General features: G+C 41.7%; 1 protein-coding gene across 4 annotated transcripts in view; it reads left to right on the plus strand.

Moving 5' to 3' along the window:
• LOC130428323 (tyrosine-protein kinase receptor UFO) overlaps positions 1-24046 on the plus strand; it is a 114960-nt gene that overhangs the window by 19822 nt on the left and 71092 nt on the right. For all 4 annotated transcript variants that reach the window (XM_056756244.1, XM_056756243.1, XM_056756245.1 and 1 more), the window contains 4 exons: positions 2136-2318; positions 5343-5423; positions 6412-6527; positions 19276-19453. In XM_056756244.1, coding sequence (XP_056612222.1) covers positions 2136-2318; positions 5343-5423; positions 6412-6527; positions 19276-19453 — 558 coding nt within the window. The remainder of the gene's footprint in view (positions 1-2135; positions 2319-5342; positions 5424-6411; positions 6528-19275; positions 19454-24046) is intronic.

Genomic DNA, 24046 nt, shown 5'->3' on the forward strand with positions numbered 1-24046 from the left:
AACCTCTGCAGTTAATACAAATTACTAGACATCCTCATGTAATACTAATCTCGTGCGAAATGTGCACAGGGTATATCAAGCGATCTCTAACAAAGCAATAGTGACGCATTGTACAAAAATGTCGTACTCACATAAGATTGCTGCGCCATTCCTATCGGATCCAATGTTGACGGCACAGAACTTCTTTTTAATTTTTGTCTCTCCACAAATCCAGCGTCGACCTGTGCCTTGTTCACAAAGGAATACTCTGAGAAATTCAACAAACAAATGCTCAGTGTTTTTCCCACATGAGCTGGAATGGCTTTAAAAATAAACTTTAACCACGCATTCCTAATATCGGAATCTGATGGAAGGTTATGTTGCTACTGTGTTTTTTTTCAGAACCAGGGATGGCCAATATTTAGCAATATTTTTTTGAACCAAAAAAATATACAGAACCAAAACAGAATCCTCTGTTTCATGTGGGGAGAGTTGTTTTTTGACCTTGTGGCCTTCCATACTCTCCCCGAGTCTCGTCTGTGTTCCCGCCCTTTCCGTCTCATTAGCTTCCCCATAGTGTTTGATCTGTGTCACCTGGTCCCTAATTAACTATCCTGTGTTTGTCTCCCTATTTATACCTCTCATGTTTCTTTGTCCTGTGCTGGTTGCTTGTGCTTGTGCTTGTGCTTGTGCTTGTGCTTGTGCTTGTGCTTGTGCTTGTGCTTGTGCTTGTGCTTTGTTGCTGCTGTATTCTTGTAATTGTCTTACCTTGTTCCTGTTTACCCCTTGTCGAAGTAAGTGTTAGTTAGTGTTTGTATCAAGTGTTTGTTTAATAGTCTAGTTAGTCAGTGTTCTTGTTTTGTTAATATTTATTCCAGTCCTGTTTTCCCCCTCGTGGGTTTTGTTTTTGCCTTTTTGTCTCTGTTAAAATAAATACCTTTGTTACCCCTACCATCTCGTCTCTTGCTTGCCTGCACTTGGGTTCGTCCTTGAGGACCATGACAATTGTGGTTTGAATTCATGGCATCGTTAGGCAGAGCTAAAGGGTGTAATTTTGAAAGTTGTTCGGTTTGGTGATATCAATGTATGTATAAGTTTGGCAACTGTGGGGAAAACTAACCGCACCATTAAAATTCTAAACTGGCGCATTCTAAAATTCTACAGAGCCCCCCGACACACTAATTTAATTTCTCAACTTTTGCAAAAGGTTAAAGGTTTTTTTTTACCAATAATTTATCGTCTTCAATGTCTTGGCATCATGTAAACCAAGTTTGATGGCAATCACATTAATACTTTAGGAGGAGTATTTAAAAATTTACCAGATCCACTGGTCAAAAAAAATAATTTTGTTAGTGACACATTTCCCTTTGCCAGTTGGTGGCTCTATGACCAAGAGACACTATAGTCAGATTAATGTGATGAGACATCAGGATTAAGCATACTGGTAAATTTTGATCAAAATCACTCAATGTATGCAGTAGATATGAGGCGTTTCCTGTTTCGTAGATTTTGCCATAAATGTATTGCTTTGCTGTGGCAACACCGTTCGTCATATAAAAAAATCTGTTTGCAATTTAGCATCTCCAATGTCTTGGCATCATGCTCACCAACTTGTTCACCAATTTTATTTAAAGTTCACCTCAAGCACTTTCTCGCAAAATCCGAAATGGCTGACTTCCCGCTGGGTGAAGCTAATGAGTGTCAAAGTTGTTTAGCTCAATAAGAACTGTACCAAGTTTTAATGTGTCCGCTCATGTATGTGTGATCTATGCATCATTAGTTTTTTTTTCATTCCAGTGGGTGCTAAAGTTTCCCCCTGCCATGCCCGTGTGCCAGCCTTTGCACACATCAGTACCCTTGTTTTGTCTTAAAATGCACACAAGTAATGTTTTTTGTGAGGAATGTTTGTAAATAGGCTACTACTTAAATGTCCTAATTTAAATAAGGCCAAGTTATAACTATGCAGGAACCCCACCCCCACCCTGTAATATTAGTGTTAAAATAGTGATGTGATTATTTTGCCTAACATCTTATGTGTTCCATGTAAGGCTTACATAGTGGGTGCTTCACTGGGTTGAGACTGTAAAAGTTTTTTAAAATGTCATCAGAAGTAATGATATATTCATATTTCTCTCTATCTCTTACTACTTCTCCAGGTCTTCCCTATTTTTCAGTGGAGCCTCAGCATATGTCAGTAGTGGCAAATGTTAGGATGAGTTTGCAGTGCACTGCTCATGGTCCTCCTGAACCGGTTTGGGTCATTTGGCTGCAGGATGGGGCTCCTCTCAATAAACTGGATGACCCAATATCCCTCTCGCCTTCAACATTCACGATCTCAGGTATTGATGTTTCTCTACAATTACCACACACGCAGCTGGAACAGTACAACACTGCACACTAACTGTTTCATACTCTTTTAATTAGAACTACTTGTAATTATATGTAACTACTTGTCGCACAGTGCTTTGTGAACACCCTAGCAATTCAATCGAATGTGAGTACAGGCTCAACGGCCTGTACTAAAAAAAAAAACATAGGTCATTTGTAACTGCAGTAACTGCATATTAATATTACCTACAGTTACATTTCAAGCAGCAATTATTTCAAGCAGCAATTATGGGGTCTTGCCCAAATAAGGGCGATTTACCGACTCTTAATCCATGACTGGATATGCTGCTGAACCATCAAGTCTGTCAATCTATTTACTGATATAGATGGGCAAGCTTTGAGGAGTATTCCCGTTTTGTTAAACGCAAAGCAACCAAAATGTTCACATCTCCTTGTTTTTTTTCAAGCTAATGCGCTTTTTGATCTTGCATGCAATAAAGGTTAAATATTTTGAAAAATAAGAGTTAAATAAGTGATTATTATTCGTAAATCATTCCAGAAGAAACTATTTATCTTTACATTAACGCACACTTAAATAATAAGAACTCTAAAAGCACTCCATTACTATAAAGGAGACTAGTTACCTTTACCCTGAAGAAAACAGCAAGTTTAAGTAGTAAGTAGTGAAGCAAGTTTCCCGTTGTTTATGATAAGCATATCTCTGAACTTTTGATCATCCCGTTGCGTTTGCGTTATGGAGGTGTCACACATGAGCCGCATCACAGCAGGGTAAACTCCCGCATCTTCAGGCGGCCAGCTCTCGCGTATAAAACTTTCTGTAGTTTACACAGGGCAAGCGGGAAATGTGCATTGATACACCTTCATTCTACACATTACGCTTGATATGTGAACTTTATATGTAGTTTTTTTTTGTGGAGGTAAGGATGTGGCCGATTTAGTTCACTTCTCCCGCATGCCCTAAACATCAACTTGCATAAGTCGCTATTTTTCAGCAATAAACAAGCACATTTTGACAAGATGTTTTCAGACGTGATAGACAAGATGTTACATGTTATGTATGTTCTCTATATTAGGTATTGCGAACAAGCTGCTTTATTAAAGGGTTCTTGTTTGCTTTGCTTGAGGTATTAATTTTTTGTTCTGTACCCTTTCACTCAAACACTTTTTTAATATTCTTTATTTTGATGAAGAAACTCAGGATTCATTTCTGAAAATGCCATATTTTAGCCTAATATATAGTGATTTTTGTTGCATTTGTTTTACAGTTCCAGCATGCACAAACGTCTATATTTGCAATTTAACTGTTTGAAAGCCTTTGCAGGAAGACCAGCAAGGAGAGCATTGCAGTAGTCCAACCTTGATATTACCAGGGCCTGGACAAGGAGTTGTGCCGCATGCTTAGTGAGATAGGGTCTAACCTTTCTAATGTTGAATAAGGCATATCGGCATGACTGCATTGTCTTCGCTGACACAAACAAATTGAGTTGGCACTGGTGTGTGTCAAGTCCTTTGAAAAACTGCCACATACATACTATGTTGTTGTTCCAGCTGTACTGCTCGAGAGAGAGAGAGAGAGAGAGAGAGAGAGAGAGAGAGAGAAGAGAGAGAGAGAGAGAGAGAGAGAGAGAGAGAGAGAGAGAGAGAGAGGAGGCTTTGACTCATCATGCACTCACATATTTGGAATGAGATCATTTCTGCTTACGGCACACTGACTCACATTCATTTAAGAAGTTTGTTCATAAGCTAAAATGGAGAGAACTGTTCCGTATTGTTGCGCAATAGATGAGCTTACTTTTTTACTCTGTTTGCCCTGTACGTTGGTGAAACATTTGGTGAAACACACACACAAAATTAGCACTCAGCCTTTCTACTCCAGAATTTGATTTGTTGACCGTTGATATTGAACTGGTGTGGCCTTTCAACAATTGAGGCATAGTAATCCTTTATGAAACATATAAGCATAATTTTCACCAAAAGTTTGAAGCATGCTTTGTGTGAGAGAGAGCCTTCATTTGACATCCTTTTGTGAATGTCAGCAAGTTTGTTTGTGTGTGTGTGTGTGCGTGCTTGTTAACAAGCCTTGATGTTTTCTGGAAAGCAGAAGTAGCAATTTTCAAATCATCTTTTTCAAACACTTGATCCTCCGATTTGGTTTAGATTTCTCAGGATGTTTAACACCACAGACATATTCTTTAACTTAAATATAAAGCAACCCAACCTACAACCTAAAAAATCCTGGGTTATTTTTTCCACCCAAATGCTGGGTTGAGCCATTTGGGTAATTTTTGGGGGTTATTTTGTCAGTCCTGGTAGTTCTGTGTAACCCAAACGCTGGGTTATACTCTGGGTCATTTTCGCTGAGAGTTGAATTAATGCACCCCTCCCCCATCCAGACGCATTAACCCAGCTCATTGGGACAAATCTACTCATTGCACCGCAGCTCAAGCTGTTTGAATTCGAGGTGAAAGTTAAAGGCGATAGGTAGAATATCTGCATTTTTTTCCTTTATTTAGTCACTGAATGTTTTTTTTAAGAGTTATTTAGATGAGTATGTATGTGTTTAAAGTTCAAATCTGTAGTCGGTTAATAAGATAGCGTCTGTTTAAAGTTCCAGTAAGTGAAACCTAACGGCATGGTTGCGAATTGCAACTAACCAATCACTCCACCCCTCCCGTTCGAAACACTACGACTTTTTGGACATCAGGGAACCACCGAGTGCTTGGTGCTCATGTATCCCGGCCAGCGCAACCTCACCTATAGCAAGTCCTTCTGAAATTTACCGCTGGCTCTGATATCTGTAACGTTTTGAAATATTAGTAAAAAATAACACATTTTGGGGTCGAAAAACAACCAATTTTTTGGGTTTAAATGAATAACCCAACTTCTTGGGTTAGTTAAACCCCAAATGTGTTCTGTCCTATATTTACCCAGCCTTTATAGAGTGAAAAACAGCACAGTTAACTAGGCTAATCTTTCCAATGTTTCCTTATGTTTTGGTTTTCTCATCTCAACAGGCCTAAATAAAACCACCTCTTTCTCCTGTGAGGCTCACAATCGTAAAGGGGTTGCATCATCTGGCACAGGAGTTGTGACAGGTAAGTGTGAGGGCTAAATGTGTTCCATCTTGCCTATATCATACTTCGTCTCAGGCTGGGCTTGGCTGGGAAAGGGGGAACGGAGTCCTTGGAGTGAATTTCAAGGGGGTTGAGTTCCACGTTAAAATGTAGAGGAGTTTCATCTTCTATCCATGAAATAGCCTTTGTGACTGCATATATCATTTACTACAAATGTGAATAAGTGTTGGATGATGTTAAGACACAGAAGTAAAAAAAATATGATTGTATGAAGTGAATGGGTGAATCGGAATACAGCTGTAAGGCTACAAAGCTTTTGATTGGACAGTGGTTGCCATTGGTTTTCTAAAACCCTTATTTTGGTGCAGCGATTTACTGAAATGTGCATTCATTTCTTTGCTGTTTCCAGAACCTAATAAGAAACAGAAGAGTTCCTTTAGCTCAACTACCCATAAATTCCTATTTAAAATTTAAGAAAGCTCTTTTGATTAAGTGTTAATGCAAATGCCCTTTAGGTCTGCATTTAAAAGCATCTGTCAAAGCAAAACTCTACAGCAGCGGCTCTCAATTCTGGTCCTCGCTCTGCATATTTTCTATGCTTCTCCTACCGCTTCGGAGGTTTGTTCAGTACGCCCGTAAGAACCCTGCAAAGTAAACATCACTAGATATTCTGCCATAATTCCAGTTCGAAATGGGCGTATATGTTCCAGCCAAAGGTCACTAAGCGTGAATACCCAAATCTCAAGATTACGGTTAAATAAACCATTGAGAACCGCAGCTCTACATCGTATATGTACGAATTTTAACTATAATTGTGCCTCTATTGTAATAGGATTTAAAGCAATGTTACACCTGTTCTTGGTTTAAAAGGTGTAAACAAAGCCTTTGAATCTTTTCTTTCATACTTTGGAGAGTTTGCTGACCCAAATATAGCAAATAAAAATAATCAAAAGCGATTTACAGTTAGTAAAATGGACAATGAATCCATTTCTTTTTTTGTTTGTCAAAGTTCTTCCTGCCCAACCTCATGACATAAAAGCTGAAGAGATCACTAATTCAAGTATCCATCTATCTTGGAAGACGGGCTTTGGAGGAATCTATCCCATCAGCCTCTGCACTGTTCAGGTACCTGCCAAAAACACTCATCATGAGATCCATAACTGAATGAAGACGTATGTTTGTATCAAACTGTTTTCTTATTTGATGATTTATCATTTTCCCTTTACAAGACTGTGTCTGTTTTTACCCACATACAAAGTCTGCTTATTCATGCTTTAGAGTAGCCTATCACATTTCACACTTTGAAATAGCCTCACTTTTAAAGACCCGGTATGACGCAGGCTTGTGTGTGTCTATATGTTACACACTCTCCCTTGCCTGAGCACCACCCCAAAAGTCCCTGGTACTAATAAAAACAGGCCTTGTGCCCGGGCCCTCCCACCTCCTCTGCTTTCTTCAACTCTGAAGACTATGACGAAGCATGTGAGCCTTAAGGAAAGAAAGGAAGAAGTCGATAACAGAGAACTAAAAAAAAACAGAACTGAACAAGAGGAAGAGAAAAGGAGAACTTACAAAAGAGAAAAAAATGATTTTCAGTGCAATTAAGTACATTTTCCTTACAATTCTTGTCACTGTCACTGTAATAGGGATGTTTTAGTTTATGGCTGGTGATAGTCATGCTTATTAAATTCAGAATTTCTATATGACTGTAATGCATTTACTAGGTAATATATTATGATTAGTGCAAACAAATGCTTATCTGAACAAAACTAAATAATTTAAATGTAATACAATCTAGCAATTTTCTAATTAACAACTGACATTTAAATGTTTTGGGATAACTTCACCAAAAAAGAAAATTCTTTCATCATTTGCTCACCTTCGAGTTGTTCCAGATCTGTGTGAATGTCTTTGTTCTGATGAACGCAGAGAAAGAAATACAAACACTTTCTATACAGATTTGGAACAACTCGAATGTGAGTAAATGATGACAGATGTTTCATTTTTGGGTGAAGTATCCCTTTAACCTTTTAATCCTCAAATTTGCATTCTAAAGATAACTAAAGATAAATATTTTTTTTTATTTTTGGCGAAATGTCGTTTCAAGGAAAAAAAATGCTTAGTTATCATGAAAATTAGGTCATGATGCACAATATCCTAATGAAATCCAAAGAACCTGGTCATGTTCTTGACAGGTTTTTTTAGAATCACCCTTTAAAGTGTGATTATAACAACCCTTAGTTCAGAAATATAATGTAAAAATTTACGTCTCCATGTGTCCAGATGACTTTTAAAGCAAATACATAACTTCTTGTGACATTACTATAAAAGACTTTATGATGTCTTTTAGGCCAAGGTCATTTAACTGATTCATCATAGGAATATTTAACGCTGTGTGAGTCAGTGACCAGCACTGGGCTGCAGTTAACTTTGTTTATTGATTTGATTCTGAATCACACAGTAAAGACTTGCATGTGTTTCCTCACACCAGATTGAGTCTCTGCCCAAAATTCGAAAAAATATTTTTTTGTGCTGTGTTATGACACATCGGCTGACCAATTCATGATATATGTTCTGTTAGAGCTTACTGGACACTGAGACAAGTTTGGGTCTTCCTACCCAATGGGATGCCTGCAGGTTCATCACCTAGTCCCTTAAAGGAGTAGTGGGGATTTTGGGCACATAGCCAGGGAAGTCTAGGAGGGTATAGTCTGCGTATGTAATGCTGTTTAAGATGTAGAGCTTCCACATTATCCCCTTCAACAGGGTGTAGTGTATTTCGGGGAAAACTATGAGTTTGATCACAGTAAAATACGGATAATTAATGATGATTAATTATACCTATCTTATACACCTTTTCTCTGTTTCGGATTCAGCAGACCTAATAATAGCGACAAAACTAGATTCACTCGTCCAGCGAGTGATCAGCAGATCGTATATCAAATCTAAGAAATATTACTTTCCTGGCCTTGGAAACATAACAATCTTACTGTAGTACAGTACCGCTCCAGATATTATAACGAAATCAAGCAATTTAAGTGACGTTAACATGTGATAAAATTACACAGCAACAGTTTAATTGTGGATAACAAATGCGGGTTTATTTACTACACTAAAGGGGAAACAAACGACTGACTAACAAAATAACAAATGCTAACAAACAAAACATGAAACATAAATGCAGTAAAGAAAGGTAAGAAATAGACAAAGAGTGGCAGTTTTACAAACAGCTATTCACATCTGCATGAACCATCGAGGATAATCTCCTTTTGTAAAAAGGGGTTAAAGCTTAAACGCAGCTATTTAGGATATAGTTGATACTTGCATTGGTTCCCTGAGTGTGCTGGGGCAAGTTCTGTGCGCGTTGAAAAGGTTCTATGAGTCCTGATGGTTTCAAAGCAAGCGGGTGAGTCCGTCTACTTCTTTCTTGGAGCCGGATTGGCTGACGAGGGTAGGACGAAGTTAGCCGATGTAAACTGCCGGATGAACTGTCTCCAAGGGAGAGACAGGTCTCGGTGACGTGCCGGCAGGAGCGCGAGGACACGAGATGAGCCGAGCATCGATAGCTCAGTTTACGGCTGCTTTAAGCTTGACGGGTTCACGCCCTTCAAAGTGAGTTATCCAATCTGATGAGCTGATTTTGGAGCGAAACAAAGTTTCTTTGTTTTGCTTAGTAGCTCATTTGCATTCAGGATCACTTAGAGGTTTGGTGCTGTAGAACTCTTAGAATGACATAAAATCGATAGGATCGAAAACACGTTATTGTGCTATACATCATCTTTCCAGTAATGAAGAGAGAAACATTTAGATATAAAACATGCCAGGGTTATAAGTATATTGACAAGAAGTTCGTACAAGAATGGTAATATAAGCAGAATACAACTAAACACAAATGCTTTTGAGGTTATAGGCGAGTCCGAATAACATGGGGACAAACATACAATGTGGAGATGTAGGTTTGAATTATTTTAAACTATTCTTTTGTGGTTAACAAGAGGGAGACTTCAAGACTTGACTGACCATTTGCCCTCATTCCTGTTAACACATCTGGAGTCCATGTTAGTGTCAACGACCCCATCCTCCCTGTTGGGATTTCTTTGAAGTCCACGAGTGTTGGTTGGGATTTATCCTGGTCAATTGATGGATGTGTTACAAGAGGACAGTTGGATCAGACTTGCTGGCGCCGATTAGAGTTCCACTGAGAGGTCATGTCTTAACAACCCTAAATGGTCCTCTTTATTTCAACACCCGGATCTCTAATCAATGGTGCGACCCCTATTGAGAGGTCAGGATATTTTACGATGTTCCAAATGGTCACCTTTGATCTGGGCAAGATCGTACAAGGGGAATCGGCCAGTGGGGAGTCATTGTCAGATACATCAGCTCTGAGGCCCAAGTCTGCTTGGGCCATAAGGGTGCAACTAACATAAATTGATTGCATTGGGTGCTACAGATATAAAATAATCAAATCTACCAAAAAACTAATTGTCTTAAATCATTTGGAAGTGCAGAAGATGTAAGAAAATGTTTTTTTTTTGCATTAACTTAACATGGCCCATGGCTAGTGGCTATAAAAATATAAAAAAATAAAAGACTGTTTGCTACAGTATTTGTAACAAGTATATTTTAGGTTGACTTATAATGCTTTATAGTACTCATTATACTTTCGGTCCTTGGAAACCTTCAGAGTGACCTGTCTCATGAAGTCACCATCGTGTCCAAAATGTGTCCATTCCTGGGTATATAGTCAGTTGTTTTTTCAATCCAATCACATCATAAAAGCAGCCAGTTAACAATTTATTAAACACCGAAATTGATGTTAATGCTATGTTACATACTGTATATAATTTAATCATCTATAAGCATATTTAAAAACCGATTAAATAATAATTCGTATCTTTAAGTGTTTATAGAACCTAGACATTAGCTCTCCAGGAACAGGGTTGAAGATCCCTGATCTAGTCTATACCTGTAGGACTATTGAGATGCACTACAATACAGTATATTGTTACATTGGGTTCTGTGCCACCTGATGTATATTGTGTGAAACACAACATATGCATTTAAATTATTGGAAACAAGTATTCAGCAATCTATGTGATGTCGCGTTACGTAAAAGCTTCTTTCTCATTTTCAATATGACGAGTTTTCATAATTTATATAATGTACCTTAGTAACAAATTTCTTATCACGATAAGTAAACTGTATACAAAATGCCAATCAACTCCATTAACCTCTTGATGCGCAATAGTTTGTGCGTGGTATTGACATCACTATTTTTACATTGTTTACAATGACTACATACCTTTAGACTACTATCTTCCAACCAATGCAGTCAAGCCCTTGCAAATGATGTTTTCAATCAGCCTAAAATAACTCATGTAACACCCTTACTGATTTCATTTCACTTGCTGCCAGTTGCCGCCCGCATCTAGTTTGAATATCTAACACTGGCCTTCATTACGAAAATGGCAAATTCGCCCATCTACCTTAAGTCACTGCTCCAGGTCTACATCTCCTCCCGTTATCTTCGGTCTGAAAATGAGCGACGCCTGGTTGTTCCATGTAGCTGTTTTAGCTGCATGTTATAATAATGATGAGCTTACCTCACCAAATATGTTCTCTACCAGATCTATCAAGGTCACATCCATGAAATTAGTTATTTAAATGTCAATTTAATTAGTTTAGCTCAAAGGAAAATTGTATAATAATCGTCATTACCCATACATATTTTACAGTTTTTGATTAACAGTATAGTGATCAAAATCCGGTATGTATTCGTCCAGCAAATGCATCAATGATTTTATACACTTTAACGTTATCTCATGACCATAAGTAACGTGACCAAACAGAATTTAGAGCAGAGGTAGCTTAGAACGAAACACTGTTTAACAAATACTTTTATTTAGACAAAAAAAGCATCAAACAAAAAACCCACGAGGGGGTAAAAACAGTAACAAGGAAATAACAGAAAAGCACTGTACGAAGACTAACTAAACACTAGACTAACGAACAATAGACATAAACTAACTAAGACTAACTACACTGGACAACATCATGGACGACAGGAACAGGAAACAAAAATAATCAAGAACGGGAAAGGTAATCCAAACAGGAGAGTAACAGGACCTCGAGCAGGAAACACAACAAGGTAGCTGAATGCTAACTGGCATAAGAGCCTTACAAAGTTAACAAGCACAAAGGTACATTTGAATAAACTGCACAGAAAATCCAACGGGAAGGTACAAGGTATGCACACCTACACATTTGGAAACATGAACAATGACCGAACACAGGACAAAAAAGGGGTCAAAATCAACTGGGACAGGTGCAGGGTATGAACTAATAAACAATCAGTAACGAGACGAAAGGGCGGGAAACACTGACGAGACTCAGAGAGAGAGAAGGTGACCAAAGAGTCCCAAAAACCTCTCTCTCAACAGGAAACAAGGGATCATGTCCTGGTTCTTCCCCGAGACCAAGAAATATATGACAAAGTGAGGCAGAACCACGACAGCTATTCTATTTATAGAATCAGATACTTGTGAGCTCTGCTCTCTCTCTTGAATGGTTTCAGAATGCAGTCCTGTTGAAACGCTGAGTTTAGTTGTCCGAAGTTCCATGGCCTAATCGCAAGCCCGGGTGTCCGTTGGATTCTCCTCCGCGTTTTCCCTTTTGGCCTGCCGGCCAATGCCATGAATGTGATAAGTGGGCCAGAGAAAGTTCCTTTTTTTGTCATGGCTCCTCATTTGGATAGCTCTGAAAGTATGGTCAGTTTGCATTTAATTCCTAACTAGTTATGGACATAACACAGCTCATCACATAGGTAATTAAGAGAGGAGTAGTTACATAGGAAACATGCTGGGCTTTGAGCTGTGAATCATCCCAATGTATGAATACAACATCCCTGAATCAAAACTTGCATCATTACTGGTTACAGGTAACTTAAGATGGCTAGTGTGCACACCACCAGGATATCTACATATATTTACAGTGAAGGACAGTTTAATCAAGTTCCTATTTGTAAGAGAAGTTTCTCTGGTAAGCCTATGTTGTTAAGGTGAGACAGAGATATTTCTCACCTCTGCTTTGAAGCTTAGGAGTTATAAATATCCTGCGGAGAAACAAAAGGGTTAACAAAAAGGTTTTATAGCTGTTCTTTCAATGATTCCGACCATTTGGCTTATGCCAAATCCCCTACATCCATCCAGAGGCGGAGCCAGAGGGGTGTCCTGGGTGATTTGCCACCCTGAGTGCCACCTAAAATTTTATTGGGCAGTTTAATGATGATTGACATCTCATTTCACCGCTTGCTGAAAAAGCGTCCGGTGCCGCGCACAGCTTTCAAATAAATCAAGGACGAAAGTGATGCGAGTAACAGAAGAATAATGAAATTTTGCATATAAGGTTAGTTTTATGACTAGGCATCGGGATTTTGTTTGCGGAAATCATTTTGAAAGTGAACTCGCTGTATGAGTAAACATGAATGTTGGCGCTAGACGAGTTAATCAGATAAGAGAGATCAGTTCCCCATTTAGCCTAAATATTGTGTTTAACGTTACATTTGTGCTAGTTATATACACATAAACAGTGCAGTGCCAATACATTACACTATTTGCCTGTTTACTTAATGTAGGCTAACGTCAGGTACAGCCACCACCAGTGTTTAAATGTTAAGCCAACTTTGAAATTCTTAAGCTATTTATCTGGTTGTGTGTAACAAGGTTCGTAGAATGTGGAAGAAAGGAGTCTAGGTCGGCGTGGCTGGGAAAACGATACGATTCTTTATTGTACAATACTTCCGGATTTCACACTTCCGGTCTTCAAAATAAAAGTCTCACTTGATCTCTCTGGATCGTAAGATTCTTTCTGCCAGCTGTCCTTGGACGCAACGTCACTCTCCTCTGGCGCACTCGTCTTCCCAGCCGCTCTCTCTCACCTCCTCCCGATCTGCCTTGGGGTTTTAAAGCGTCTCCTCGCCAATTACTAGAACGACAAGCAGGTGTTTTCACTAAAGCGTTGATCTGCCTACTCACCGTCTTTCTCCATACGCTCTCTCTACGCACAGACCGTGCTGAACCACGCCCCCCTTGCCACATACCCCCACCGCCCGACTCAGGCCGGGGCCCCATCCGGCCTGCAGCTTCCCCCCCCCTCCTGGAGAGGAAGTCGCCCACAGCCATCTGCGTCCCCGGCCTGTGGATCACCTTAAATTTGAAGGGTTGTAATGCGAGATACCAACGAGTGATCCGCGCGTTGGTATCCTTCATGCGGTGGAGCCATTGGAGAGGCGCGTGGTCCGAACAGAGCGTAAACTCCCGCCCCAGGAGGTAATAGCGAAGGGTGAGGACCGCCCACCTGATCGCCAGGCATTCCTTCTCGATGGTTCTTCCGGACGGTCCTCTCCTCCCACCTCCTGGGACAGAACCGCCCCCACGCCCCTGTCCGATGCATCGGTCTGCAGGAGAAAGGGAATAGAAAAGTCAGGAGAGTGCAATAACGGCCCGCCGCACAGAGCAGCCTTCACCTTGGTAAACCCCTGCTGGCACTGCTCCGTCCATTGGACGATATCTGGTGCTCCCTTTTTAGTGAGGTCAGTCAGCGGGCTGGTGAGGTCCGAATAATTGGGTACAAACCGCCTATAATATCCCGCCAGCCCCAGGAACTGCCGCACCTCCTTTTTGGTCTTGGGTCTCGGTGCGGTCGCAATCGCGGCTGTCTTATTAATTTGGGGACGCACCTCCCCGTGACCCAAGTGGAAACCCAGATAGCTTACCTCTACCCGCCCAACTGCACACTTCTTCGGGTTAGCCGTTAGCCCCGCACCTCTCAACGAAGCCAGGACCGCTCTCAGGTGTTGCATATGCCGCTCCCAGTCATTACTATATATGATGATATCATCTAGATACGCGGCGGCATATGCAGAGTGCGGTCGGAGTATGCGGTCCATGAGGCGCTGAAAGGTCGGCGGAGCTCCGAATAACCCGAACGGAAGTGTAGCAAATTGGTGTAAACCGAACAGCGTGGTAAAAGCCGTCTTTTCTTTGGATAATGGAGATAGAGGGATCTGCCAATATCCTTTCGTCAAATCCAATGTCGAATAAAAACGAGCCGCACCTAGTCGGTCTAGTAATTCGTCAATTCGTGGCATTGGATATGCATCGAACTTCGATACAGCATTCACCTTCCGATAGTCCACACAGAACCGGACGGAGCCGTCGGTTTTAGGAACTACGACTATCGGGCTTGCCCAATCACTGCTGGACTCTTCTATTACGCCCATGTCCAGCATCGCTTCTAATTCCCTCGGAACCACCATTTTTTTGTGTTCATGTAGTCTAAATGGTCGGCTGCGCACTATCGCACCCGGTTTGGTCTCAATGTGGTGCTCTATGAGGTTCGTGCGGCCGGGTAGGGGCGAAAAAACATCTGCAAATTCTGCTTGTAATCTTACCACATCCGTGACCTGGGAGGACGAGAGATGATCTCCCCCTGGAGCCAGAGCGAGGGATTGCACTTTGGTGTTCACTTCTGGTCCGAGATCATCTTCTCTGCTCACTGTCGTCGCCAGCATCACGGTGTTCGCCTCGCTCCACTTTTTGAGGAGATTGAGGTGATAAATCTGATGTGCTCCGCTCCTATCCGATCGAACTACCTCATAATTGAGATCTCCTACTCGTCGTGTGACCTCGAACGGTCCTTGCCACTTGGCGAGTAACTTAGAACTGGACGTTGGGAGTAATACAAGCACCTTCTCTCCCGGTGTAAATTTACGTAGTCTGGCGCCCCTGTTATACTGCCGGCTCTGTCTGTCCTGGGCCTGTAACAAATTCTCCATTGAGAGCCGCCCCAGTGTATGGAGTTTTGTTCGCAGGTCCAAGACATATTGGATTTGGTTTTTGCTCGCGGAAGGTCCGTCCTCCCAAGCCTCTCTTAGGATGTCTAAAACCCCGCGAGGCTGACGACCATAGAGGAGCTCAAAGGGGGAAAACCCCGTGGAGGCTTGGGGGACCTCGCAAATAACAGGGGTTCCAGCCACCTATCCCAATTTTTGGCGTCTTCGTGAACGAACTTCCGGATCATGGTTTTCAGTGTGCGATTAAAACGTTCGACCAGCCCATCGGTTTGTGGGTGGTAGACGCTGGTCCGAATTGTTTTAATCCCCAATAATCCGTAGAGTTCGCGGAGTGTCCGTGACATAAACGCCGTGCCTTGATCGGTGAGAACCTCTTTCGGGATTCCCACCCGGGAGATGACTCGAAACAGTGCGTCCGTAACACTGGTTGCTGAGATATTGCGTAACGCCACCGCCTCAGGGTAACGCGTTGCATAATCCACGATGACTAACGCAAATCGATGCCCTCGTGCGGATCACTCTAACGGCCCGATCAGGTCCATGCCAATTCGTTCGAAGGGGACCTGCATAAGCGGAAGCGGGCATAACGGTGCCCGTGGAGTGGCCGGTGGGTTTACCAACTGGCATTCAGGACAAGACACGCACCACCTGCGCACGTTCTCATGAATGCCCGGCCAAAAAAATCGGGTCGTTAGTCGATTTAAAGTGGCAGCCTGTCCTAGGTGCCCTGCCATTGGATTACAGTGAGCCGCCTGGAAAAGCATTTCCCGACGGCTCTTTGATACGACCAATTGGGTTGTATCCTGTTTTGACTGAGTGTCTTGGGTCACTCGATACAACCGGTCTTTCAAAATAGCAAAATATGGGTAGGACAGCGGATGAGCAGGGTGGAGAAGTTGTCCGTCGATGGAACGGACCTGATCAAATGCGTTTTTGAGTGAGTCGTCCTGAGACTGCTCCAGAGGAAAATCATCACCCTGGGAGAGATTTATTTTCTCCACAGCGCTAATTCCCTCTGAGCCAGTCGTCAGTGGTCCCGGCTCAACCTCTCCCACCTGCGCGACCGCCCCTCCCCATCGCTCTTGATTGCGCCCAGAAACATCTACGCATAATTGTCCCAGTAATACTGAAAATAATGGCCAATTCGTTCCCAGAATCAGCGGATGTCGGAGGTGCTCGTTAACAGCCACCTCCACTCTATGCTTTTTCCACTTAAATTTGATGGTCAACGGCACCAAAGGGTAATTCACCACATCCCCGTGTAAACACCTTACCTTAACCATGCGGCCCGTATCCCTTGCCACGAATTGAATCAGGCTTTGATGAATCGAGGTTTGGTTACACCCTGAATCCACCAAAGCCTGATATGTACCCCCCCTTATACTCACCGGTATTTGGTACAGCCCGTCTTGACCGAGGGCAGCCTGTGGGTTGTCGGGAATCCGGATCATCATACCAACCTCCATCATGGGACAACGGTCGATAAAATGTCCGGGGTCCCAACAACGCCAACAGGCCGGCCCAGAAGTTCCCGCCGCCCTAGCGGCAGGAGGCAGACCCCCGAATTGGAGAGGAGAGGCTTGGGAGGTTGACGGGTTAGAAGCGAAATTGGGGCCCTGGTTCTGTAGGTTCCCTGCTCCCTCTAAAGTCCTGGCGGCTCCTGGGGGTCCCGTCTCCGGAAACACCCGGGTACATGGGGCTGGCCGTGGAGAAAAAATCCCCCGGGTCCGAGGAAAGGGCACAGGTCTGGAAGGAGGGGACGGGGTTACAGGGAGAGAGAGAGATGATGATATCAGGGGTCCGCCGACCCCAGGGCACGCCACCAACTGGTCCTCCGCCAGCTGGATGGCCTGAGCCAGCGTCGACGGTTAGTGGCACTGGACCCACTGGGCGGTCTTCCTGGGGAGCCGTCCCACGAACTGCTCCAGTGTCACCTTATCGACGATGTCGTCGGTAGTGCTGGCGTCGGCAATCAGCCATCTGCGGCAGGCGTCCCGGAGCTGGTTAGCGAAGGCGAAGGGTTGACCCCGATCCCCGAGTTCCAGAGACCGGAACCGCTGCCGATGCTGCTCCGGACAGAGCCCCACTCGCTCCAGGATAGCCTTCTTGAGGTCCACGTACTGTAGCAAGTTAGCTACTGGCAGCTGCTGGGCGGCCAGCTGGGCTTCGCCTGACAACAGGGGAATCAGACGGGCCGCCCACGCATCTTGCTGCCACCCGGATAACTCTGCGGACCTCTCGAAGAGCTCCAGGAAGGCTTCCGGCTCGTCTTGGGCTCCCATCTTGTGCAGCGGGATGGTGGGGGATGCGGTCGACGATCCGCTCGGACCTCTCTCCTGGCTCGCCCAGCTCCGGAACGACTCGCGGTCCTCCTGTTGGGTCTGGACGAGGGCCTGGAACCTCCTCTCCTGATCTTCTCTCAGACCCAACAGGGCCTGGTGGTGTTGCTGATGGAGACCAGCGAGGGAGGCGATAACCTCCGCAAATGGCGATCCCTGCGGAGTCTGCATGGTTGGCGGCGGCTGTCTCCTTTCTTCCCGGGTTTCGGCACCAATGTAACAAGGTTCGTAGAATGTGGAAGAAAGGAGTCTGGGTCGGCGTGGCTGGGAAAACGATACGATTCTTTATTGTACAATACTTCCGGATTTCACAACCTCCGGTCTTCAAAATAAAAGTCACACTTGATCTCTCTGGATCGTAAGATTCTTTCTGCCAGCTGTCCTTGGACGCAACGTCACTCTCCTCTGGCGCACTCGTCTTCCCAGCCGCTCTCTCTCACCTCCTCCCGATCTGCCTTGGGGTTTTAAAGCGTCTCCTCGCCAATTACTAGAACGACAAGCAGGTGTTTTCACTAAAGTGTTGATCTGCCTACTCACCGTCTTTCTCCCGACGCTCTCTCTCTGCACAGACCGTGCTGAACCACGCCCCCCTTGCCACATCGTGATACTCAAAAGATTACCTCAATTGCAAATAGCCTGTTTACATATCATAAAGGGCTAATAAAATACAGCTAAGCTACTCCCTGTAACGAATCTAGTTGTGTGTTACGAGATAGAGACTCTGACAATTCATAGTATGTGAATAATTTTTTTTATGCCATATCCCGTTAACCCAGGTTAAGTAAATTATTATTTCTCTTTTGATGCCAGGATAGGGTTCCGCATTTATTTGAATAACCAACAACTCTATATGTCTATCTGTCAGTAAAAAAAAAACCTTGTTGTTCATTCTCTCCCTTGCTTACTGCAGCTTTAATCCTCTTAATAGAATGGCCTTCTAAACTAATGGTACCGTTTACCGTGTTGACAAAATGTTTATGTGCTCTCCTACTTAGTTGTAAGTCACTTTGGATAAAGGTGTCTGCCAAATAAATAAATGTAATGTAAAAGGTAATCGACAATTATGATTTCATCATTTTGTCATCAAGGCCACTTTGGAGCTTAAGTTTGTTCTACTCTATTGTCTTCAAACTTGTAACATAACTTCATCTTGTGGCTGTGGGATCATTGCATCTCTAGCTTTAACAAACATGTATATCATTCTTTTTTATTGCTACAACATTTTTAATTCCAATGTACTTTAGCCTCTCTTTTATTTTATTTTAAATAATTTTGAAACTTAACAGATGAAGCTCATGCCACAATTATAAAGAAAAGACATTTGAGTGAAAGTATGTATTTTGAAGGTCAAAAATAGGTCAACCACTGAGTCTATGGGCCCTATTGTACTCCCGATGCAATGTGGCACAAGTCGTAGTGCAAGTTTTTTTTATTAGTTTCAGCCTGACGCAGGCATCATTTTCCCATCCTGTGCTGCGTAGTTTAAATAGCAAATGATTAATTAATAAATTAATTTAGACTGTATTTTACTCACCATCAAGCCTTCCCAGGTGTGTACAGTATGACTGTAAGTAAGCATTTTTACAGAATATAGATGAAGTTCATTTAATTTAATTAAGCTGTATCACAAATCCATGAAGATTCATCTCTTGATTGGGTTGATGTGAATATCTTTCAGGTTAAGTCTTCTGATGAAGACTCAGATGAAATGATCTATGATGTCAGCTCACCAAAGACCAGTCAACTGTTTTCAGATCTACAACCTTTTAGCCAATATGATTTTAGAGTGGCCTGCCAGAGCAGTCAGGGTGACTCTGATTGGACGGTATGGGAAACCATCAGTACCAATGAAGGGGGTAAGAACATAATTTCAATTATTCCTGTTTTAAACTGTATTGAATTGAAAACCCTTGGTATATTTGTCTTGATAAACGATTGTGATATAGAAACCTTCTAGAATAGTTTTAGAAACAGCTATCAATGCATAAAATTGCACGTTCTATTAGTGTAATACCATAAGTGCAACACAAAATAAACTAAAGCACAATTAAACAATTGTGTAATACAGTTTAGTAAAAAATCCTACATAATTCCTAATTATTAGTAATAAAGAAGCAACTACTAATGTTAACATTTTGCTGTATATTGTAAAGTGTTAAAATGTATATCCATCATCATGGGCGGCATTTAACAATCGAATTCGGGGGGCCAAGAAAAAACATCAACACACCTTCGAGACCTGCATCATCAAACTCTTGACAATATTTTTAAACAAGCAGAATTAAGTAACAACTAAACAACAAAACAGCCGTACCTTAGTGAAGTGCTAAACGGCGTCCACCGGGCGCTGCATCAAATCGATTAACTGTTTTAACAAAATCCACACGATAGGCCCGTTCAATGTTCAGTACTGCTATGTCCGAGAGTCTCTCCTGTGTCATTGTGTTTCTCATGTATGTTTTCAGTCGGCGCAGGCAAGAAAAATTTCTTTCACACGATGCAGTGTTCATAGGCACAGTCAAAAATAACTTGAAGAGGTTGCCAATATTCACTAGACTGTGGACTAGCTTTGACTCTTTGAATAGGGACAATCGTTGTTCAAAACTCACTTCTCCAGTTGACATAGCATTGAAAAGTGTCAATTCGGCTTTCGTCTCCTCCTCTGGAAATCCGTAGTGACGACAAATAAATGTCAGGTCCTCTTCGGTGCCCGTATTAGAGCTGAGGATGTGGTTAAGAGCAATCAAAGTGTTAATGTCATTTTCTTGAAATCGCTCACGGATCTCACTAACCGTGTTGTCTAGTACGCAGACATGCAATTCTTTGTAATAGTCCTGGGCTGAAGCTGAATTTGTTCCTGTCGCAACTGCTTTCGATCTCCTCCATGGACGTTGGGGACCACGGTAGTTGTTCTTTTCGCACAAGTCGACAGTGAACTCCCAAAGCTGCTGGAAGTGGTGATCAGTTCTCATTGCTAAAAGAGCAGAGATTGTGGTAGATGCTAGGCTTTTTACACTAGCATAATGCAATGTGGATGACTGTAGCGCTTTGGACAGTATATTACACTGTGTTAGAACATGTCGCATCAAAATACAAGGGAACAAAAAGCAAAAGTCGGCCACTGATGTCAGCAGACTACTTGCCTGTCCCCCGATTCGCACATCGTTTTCAGAAATTTCAGTAAGAGTGTCAACGACAGTCTCAAAGTTATCAAGTATGGCCTTGAGAGCCTCTGCACGGCAGCTCCATCTTGTGTCGCTGAGAGATTTCAGTGTGTAACTTTTACCCGCAAAGTCGCTGTTCTGATCTCGCAAAGACTCAAAAACAGCATGCCGTTTTGCTGACCCCTCGATAAAGTTATAGAGAGACTGAACATTAGTCAGCATGTGTCTCACGGCTGTGTTGGTGCGACAGACATCCACAATGCAGAGGTTGAGTATATGCGAGTGACAGTGGACATACATTGCCAGCGGATTTTCGCCTAAAATGCGTGCAGCTACACCACGATAGGGTCCTCGCATACTCGCAGCACCATCGTAACATTGCGCTCTCAAATTGGAGATGTCAAGATTGAAGCTTGTCATTACATTCTTTAATAGAATGGCTAAAGATTCACCATCTGTTTTGTCTGTACGAAAGAATCCAATGAATGATTCATGGACAGCGAGGTCTCCGTCGACACATCTTAAAACAACTGCAACTTGTTCATGTCTACTTATATCTTGTGTTTCATCCGCGATAAGTGAAAAAAGTTTAGCTTTGTGCACTCTTTGAATGATGTCGCTTTTAACCTGGCCGGCCATTATATTGATCAACTCATTTTGGTGCTTGCTATGTACATAATTAAATGATCTCTCTCTCTTCTTAAATAGGCGATCAATTAGTTGGTTGTCAGTGGCCCTTAAATCCATCAACTGCAAAAAATTTCCCCGATTTTCCGATCCATCCGTTTCGTCGTGACCACGAAGAGCAATACTGGAGCGACAGCAAAAGAGCAAAGTCTCGCATATTTTTTTCAAATATTCTCTGTTCTCATTTACTCTTTTTGCGTGTTCACTGCTTATATGCGTCGCTACGCTTCCCGTTTTAAGTGTCCGTAAGTGACTTTTCAATTTCAAACCTGCAGAAATGTGCACGCTGCTCTTCTGATGTTCACTGAATTTTTCCGTGGCTTTTTTCCAGTTGGCAAATCCAGTGACTTGAAATGTGTCTATTTTAGTCTCGTTGCCACCAAATGCGCGACATTGGAAACAAAAAGGCCCGATCAATGGCGGGACTAAATTCCAGCCATTCATAAATCCCATACCATTCTTTTCTGAACTTTCTACCGTCAGTCACTGGAAAGGAAATAACTGGTTGATACGGCCCGATTTCAATAAAGTTGGTAGACATTTTTGGTCCGTGAACTGGATCTCGCTCAGGACGCGCGCTGTCTGTCGAGGCCTGGCTAACGGCTGCAATTTGAAACTGACCTGACGGCTCACATTGGAGATTCTCATTTTCAAATCTGCTCTGTTGTCTGCTTGTCTGCTCGGTTACATGTCCTTCATCACTATCTGTTTTTGTTTTCTTGTTGAAGTAATTATCCAACTTATTGGGACGCTTAGCCATTTTGTCGGATAGTAGTAGTACGTATTACTACGTAATGCGTAACATAGTACGTAATGCGTAGCAAGTAGCATATTGCTCTTTTTTCGTTTTGCTGCCCCCTATCAATGCGGACATACAAATATAATCACATAGGAAACAATTTTCACATCTGCAACTCTTTGTCTCCAATAATTAAATTACGACATGGAGGGGCATCTTCCCCCCCTTGCCCCCCCCTAATGTCGCCCATGTCCATCATCTTGTGTTGTTAGTCCTAAATACGATGTTGAGCTATCACTTTATGAAATACTCTTTAAATACTGTATGTAGCTGTTGGATAGTTTGACGTGCTAAACATGATGACGATGATTTACAATGAAATACTGCTTCACTCTTAAAATCGTACACATGAACAAACTGACAAAACCAGCAAGACGTTAAAGAAAATTCTCATACATTTTCATATGTGATTTTTTGTCATCAGTCAGGGCTTGCAATTTTCTGATTTAGCCAATTCTTCTGTTTATCAGTACATTAACAGCTGTAGTATAGCTGGGGTGTATTCCAGAAAGCTGTATACGTTTTACACATACCTGGGTAAGTTTAAGGGTTAGTTAGCGGATAACCCCAACTTTCGGTTCCAAAAACGGAGATAACTTTCAGGGTATGTAAGTAACCATAGCAACTTACTCTCTGAAGATTTCAATTCAAGGAAACATTACTAAGCAATAGGGGTTGTCTGCTTATATGTGCGTTTTTGATAAGCGTCAAGTGGGTGTGAAAGCACAGATTACGTATAAAATATTAAGATTTTACAGGAATATTACATTTCTATTCTAACCCATCGCAATTTAGCATTCATATTTTTTTTTTTATTATTTAACCTTTAAATAAAATAATGTAGGCTGTTATTGTTAAACTTTTTGTATTTATATTAAATATTATATATACTTTGAATTAGGTTTATTAAAACATCTCCAAAAATCACTGGATAAATATACACACCTTGCAATTTCCAAAAGTTAATGGATGTTAATAGTGAAGTATATTAACGGCAGAGCAAATGAATATCATTACTCTTGTCCACTTATTAGGCAATATTTGATGCATTGGGTCAAAGATAGTTGTGGCCTAATGGTTAGAGAGACAGATTTCAAACTCAAAGGTTTCAAGTTCGGCTTTATTAGGTGACCCCCAATGGGATCAACTTTGGCATATTTTTCACATATTCATATTCTTATTATAATTTTAATCTATTTTCATAAAAAATACATAAGAACTTAGACTTAAGTTTTTTCATACTGACTGTATTCTTTAAAAAGTCTTTCTGATCCTCAGCCTCCTCCTACAGTTTAGTATTTAACTGTAGTATTGATACTTTTAATGTAGGCCTTTCCACCTCTTTTAACATTTGGAAAGCCATGGCCTTTTAGCAAACAAAGACAAAAGAAAGAAAGAAACAAACAAACAATTAATGTGATTTGAGAGGGATATATAAAGGTTATATTATTATTATGTATATAAGACTGGGCCTAACATTTTAAACCACTACCTCTGTAACAGCAGACCTTCATCCTCTGCAGCAAATAATCATACATAGTGTAGTGTAGTATAGTGTACTAAAAAGTACACATTTTTCCCCAAAATTTTCTAGAATTAAAAAAGTCTCCATTAATATGACTACATAAGCAACTGTTGCAAATAAAGCTGATTCCATACAAATTCAGTTTTCAGAAAACCAAATAAAGGTATATTTTTTAATGAACATACAGAGAAGGAACAAAAAAGAGGTTGCCTTCACAATAACCAATGTGATTAAATACATATACACAACACAATTTTGGTAAAATACCATGGTA

Source organism: Triplophysa dalaica, chromosome 9 (genome assembly GCF_015846415.1).
Source record: "Triplophysa dalaica isolate WHDGS20190420 chromosome 9, ASM1584641v1, whole genome shotgun sequence".
In the NCBI taxonomy this organism is placed as follows: Eukaryota; Metazoa; Chordata; class Actinopteri; order Cypriniformes; family Nemacheilidae; genus Triplophysa; species Triplophysa dalaica.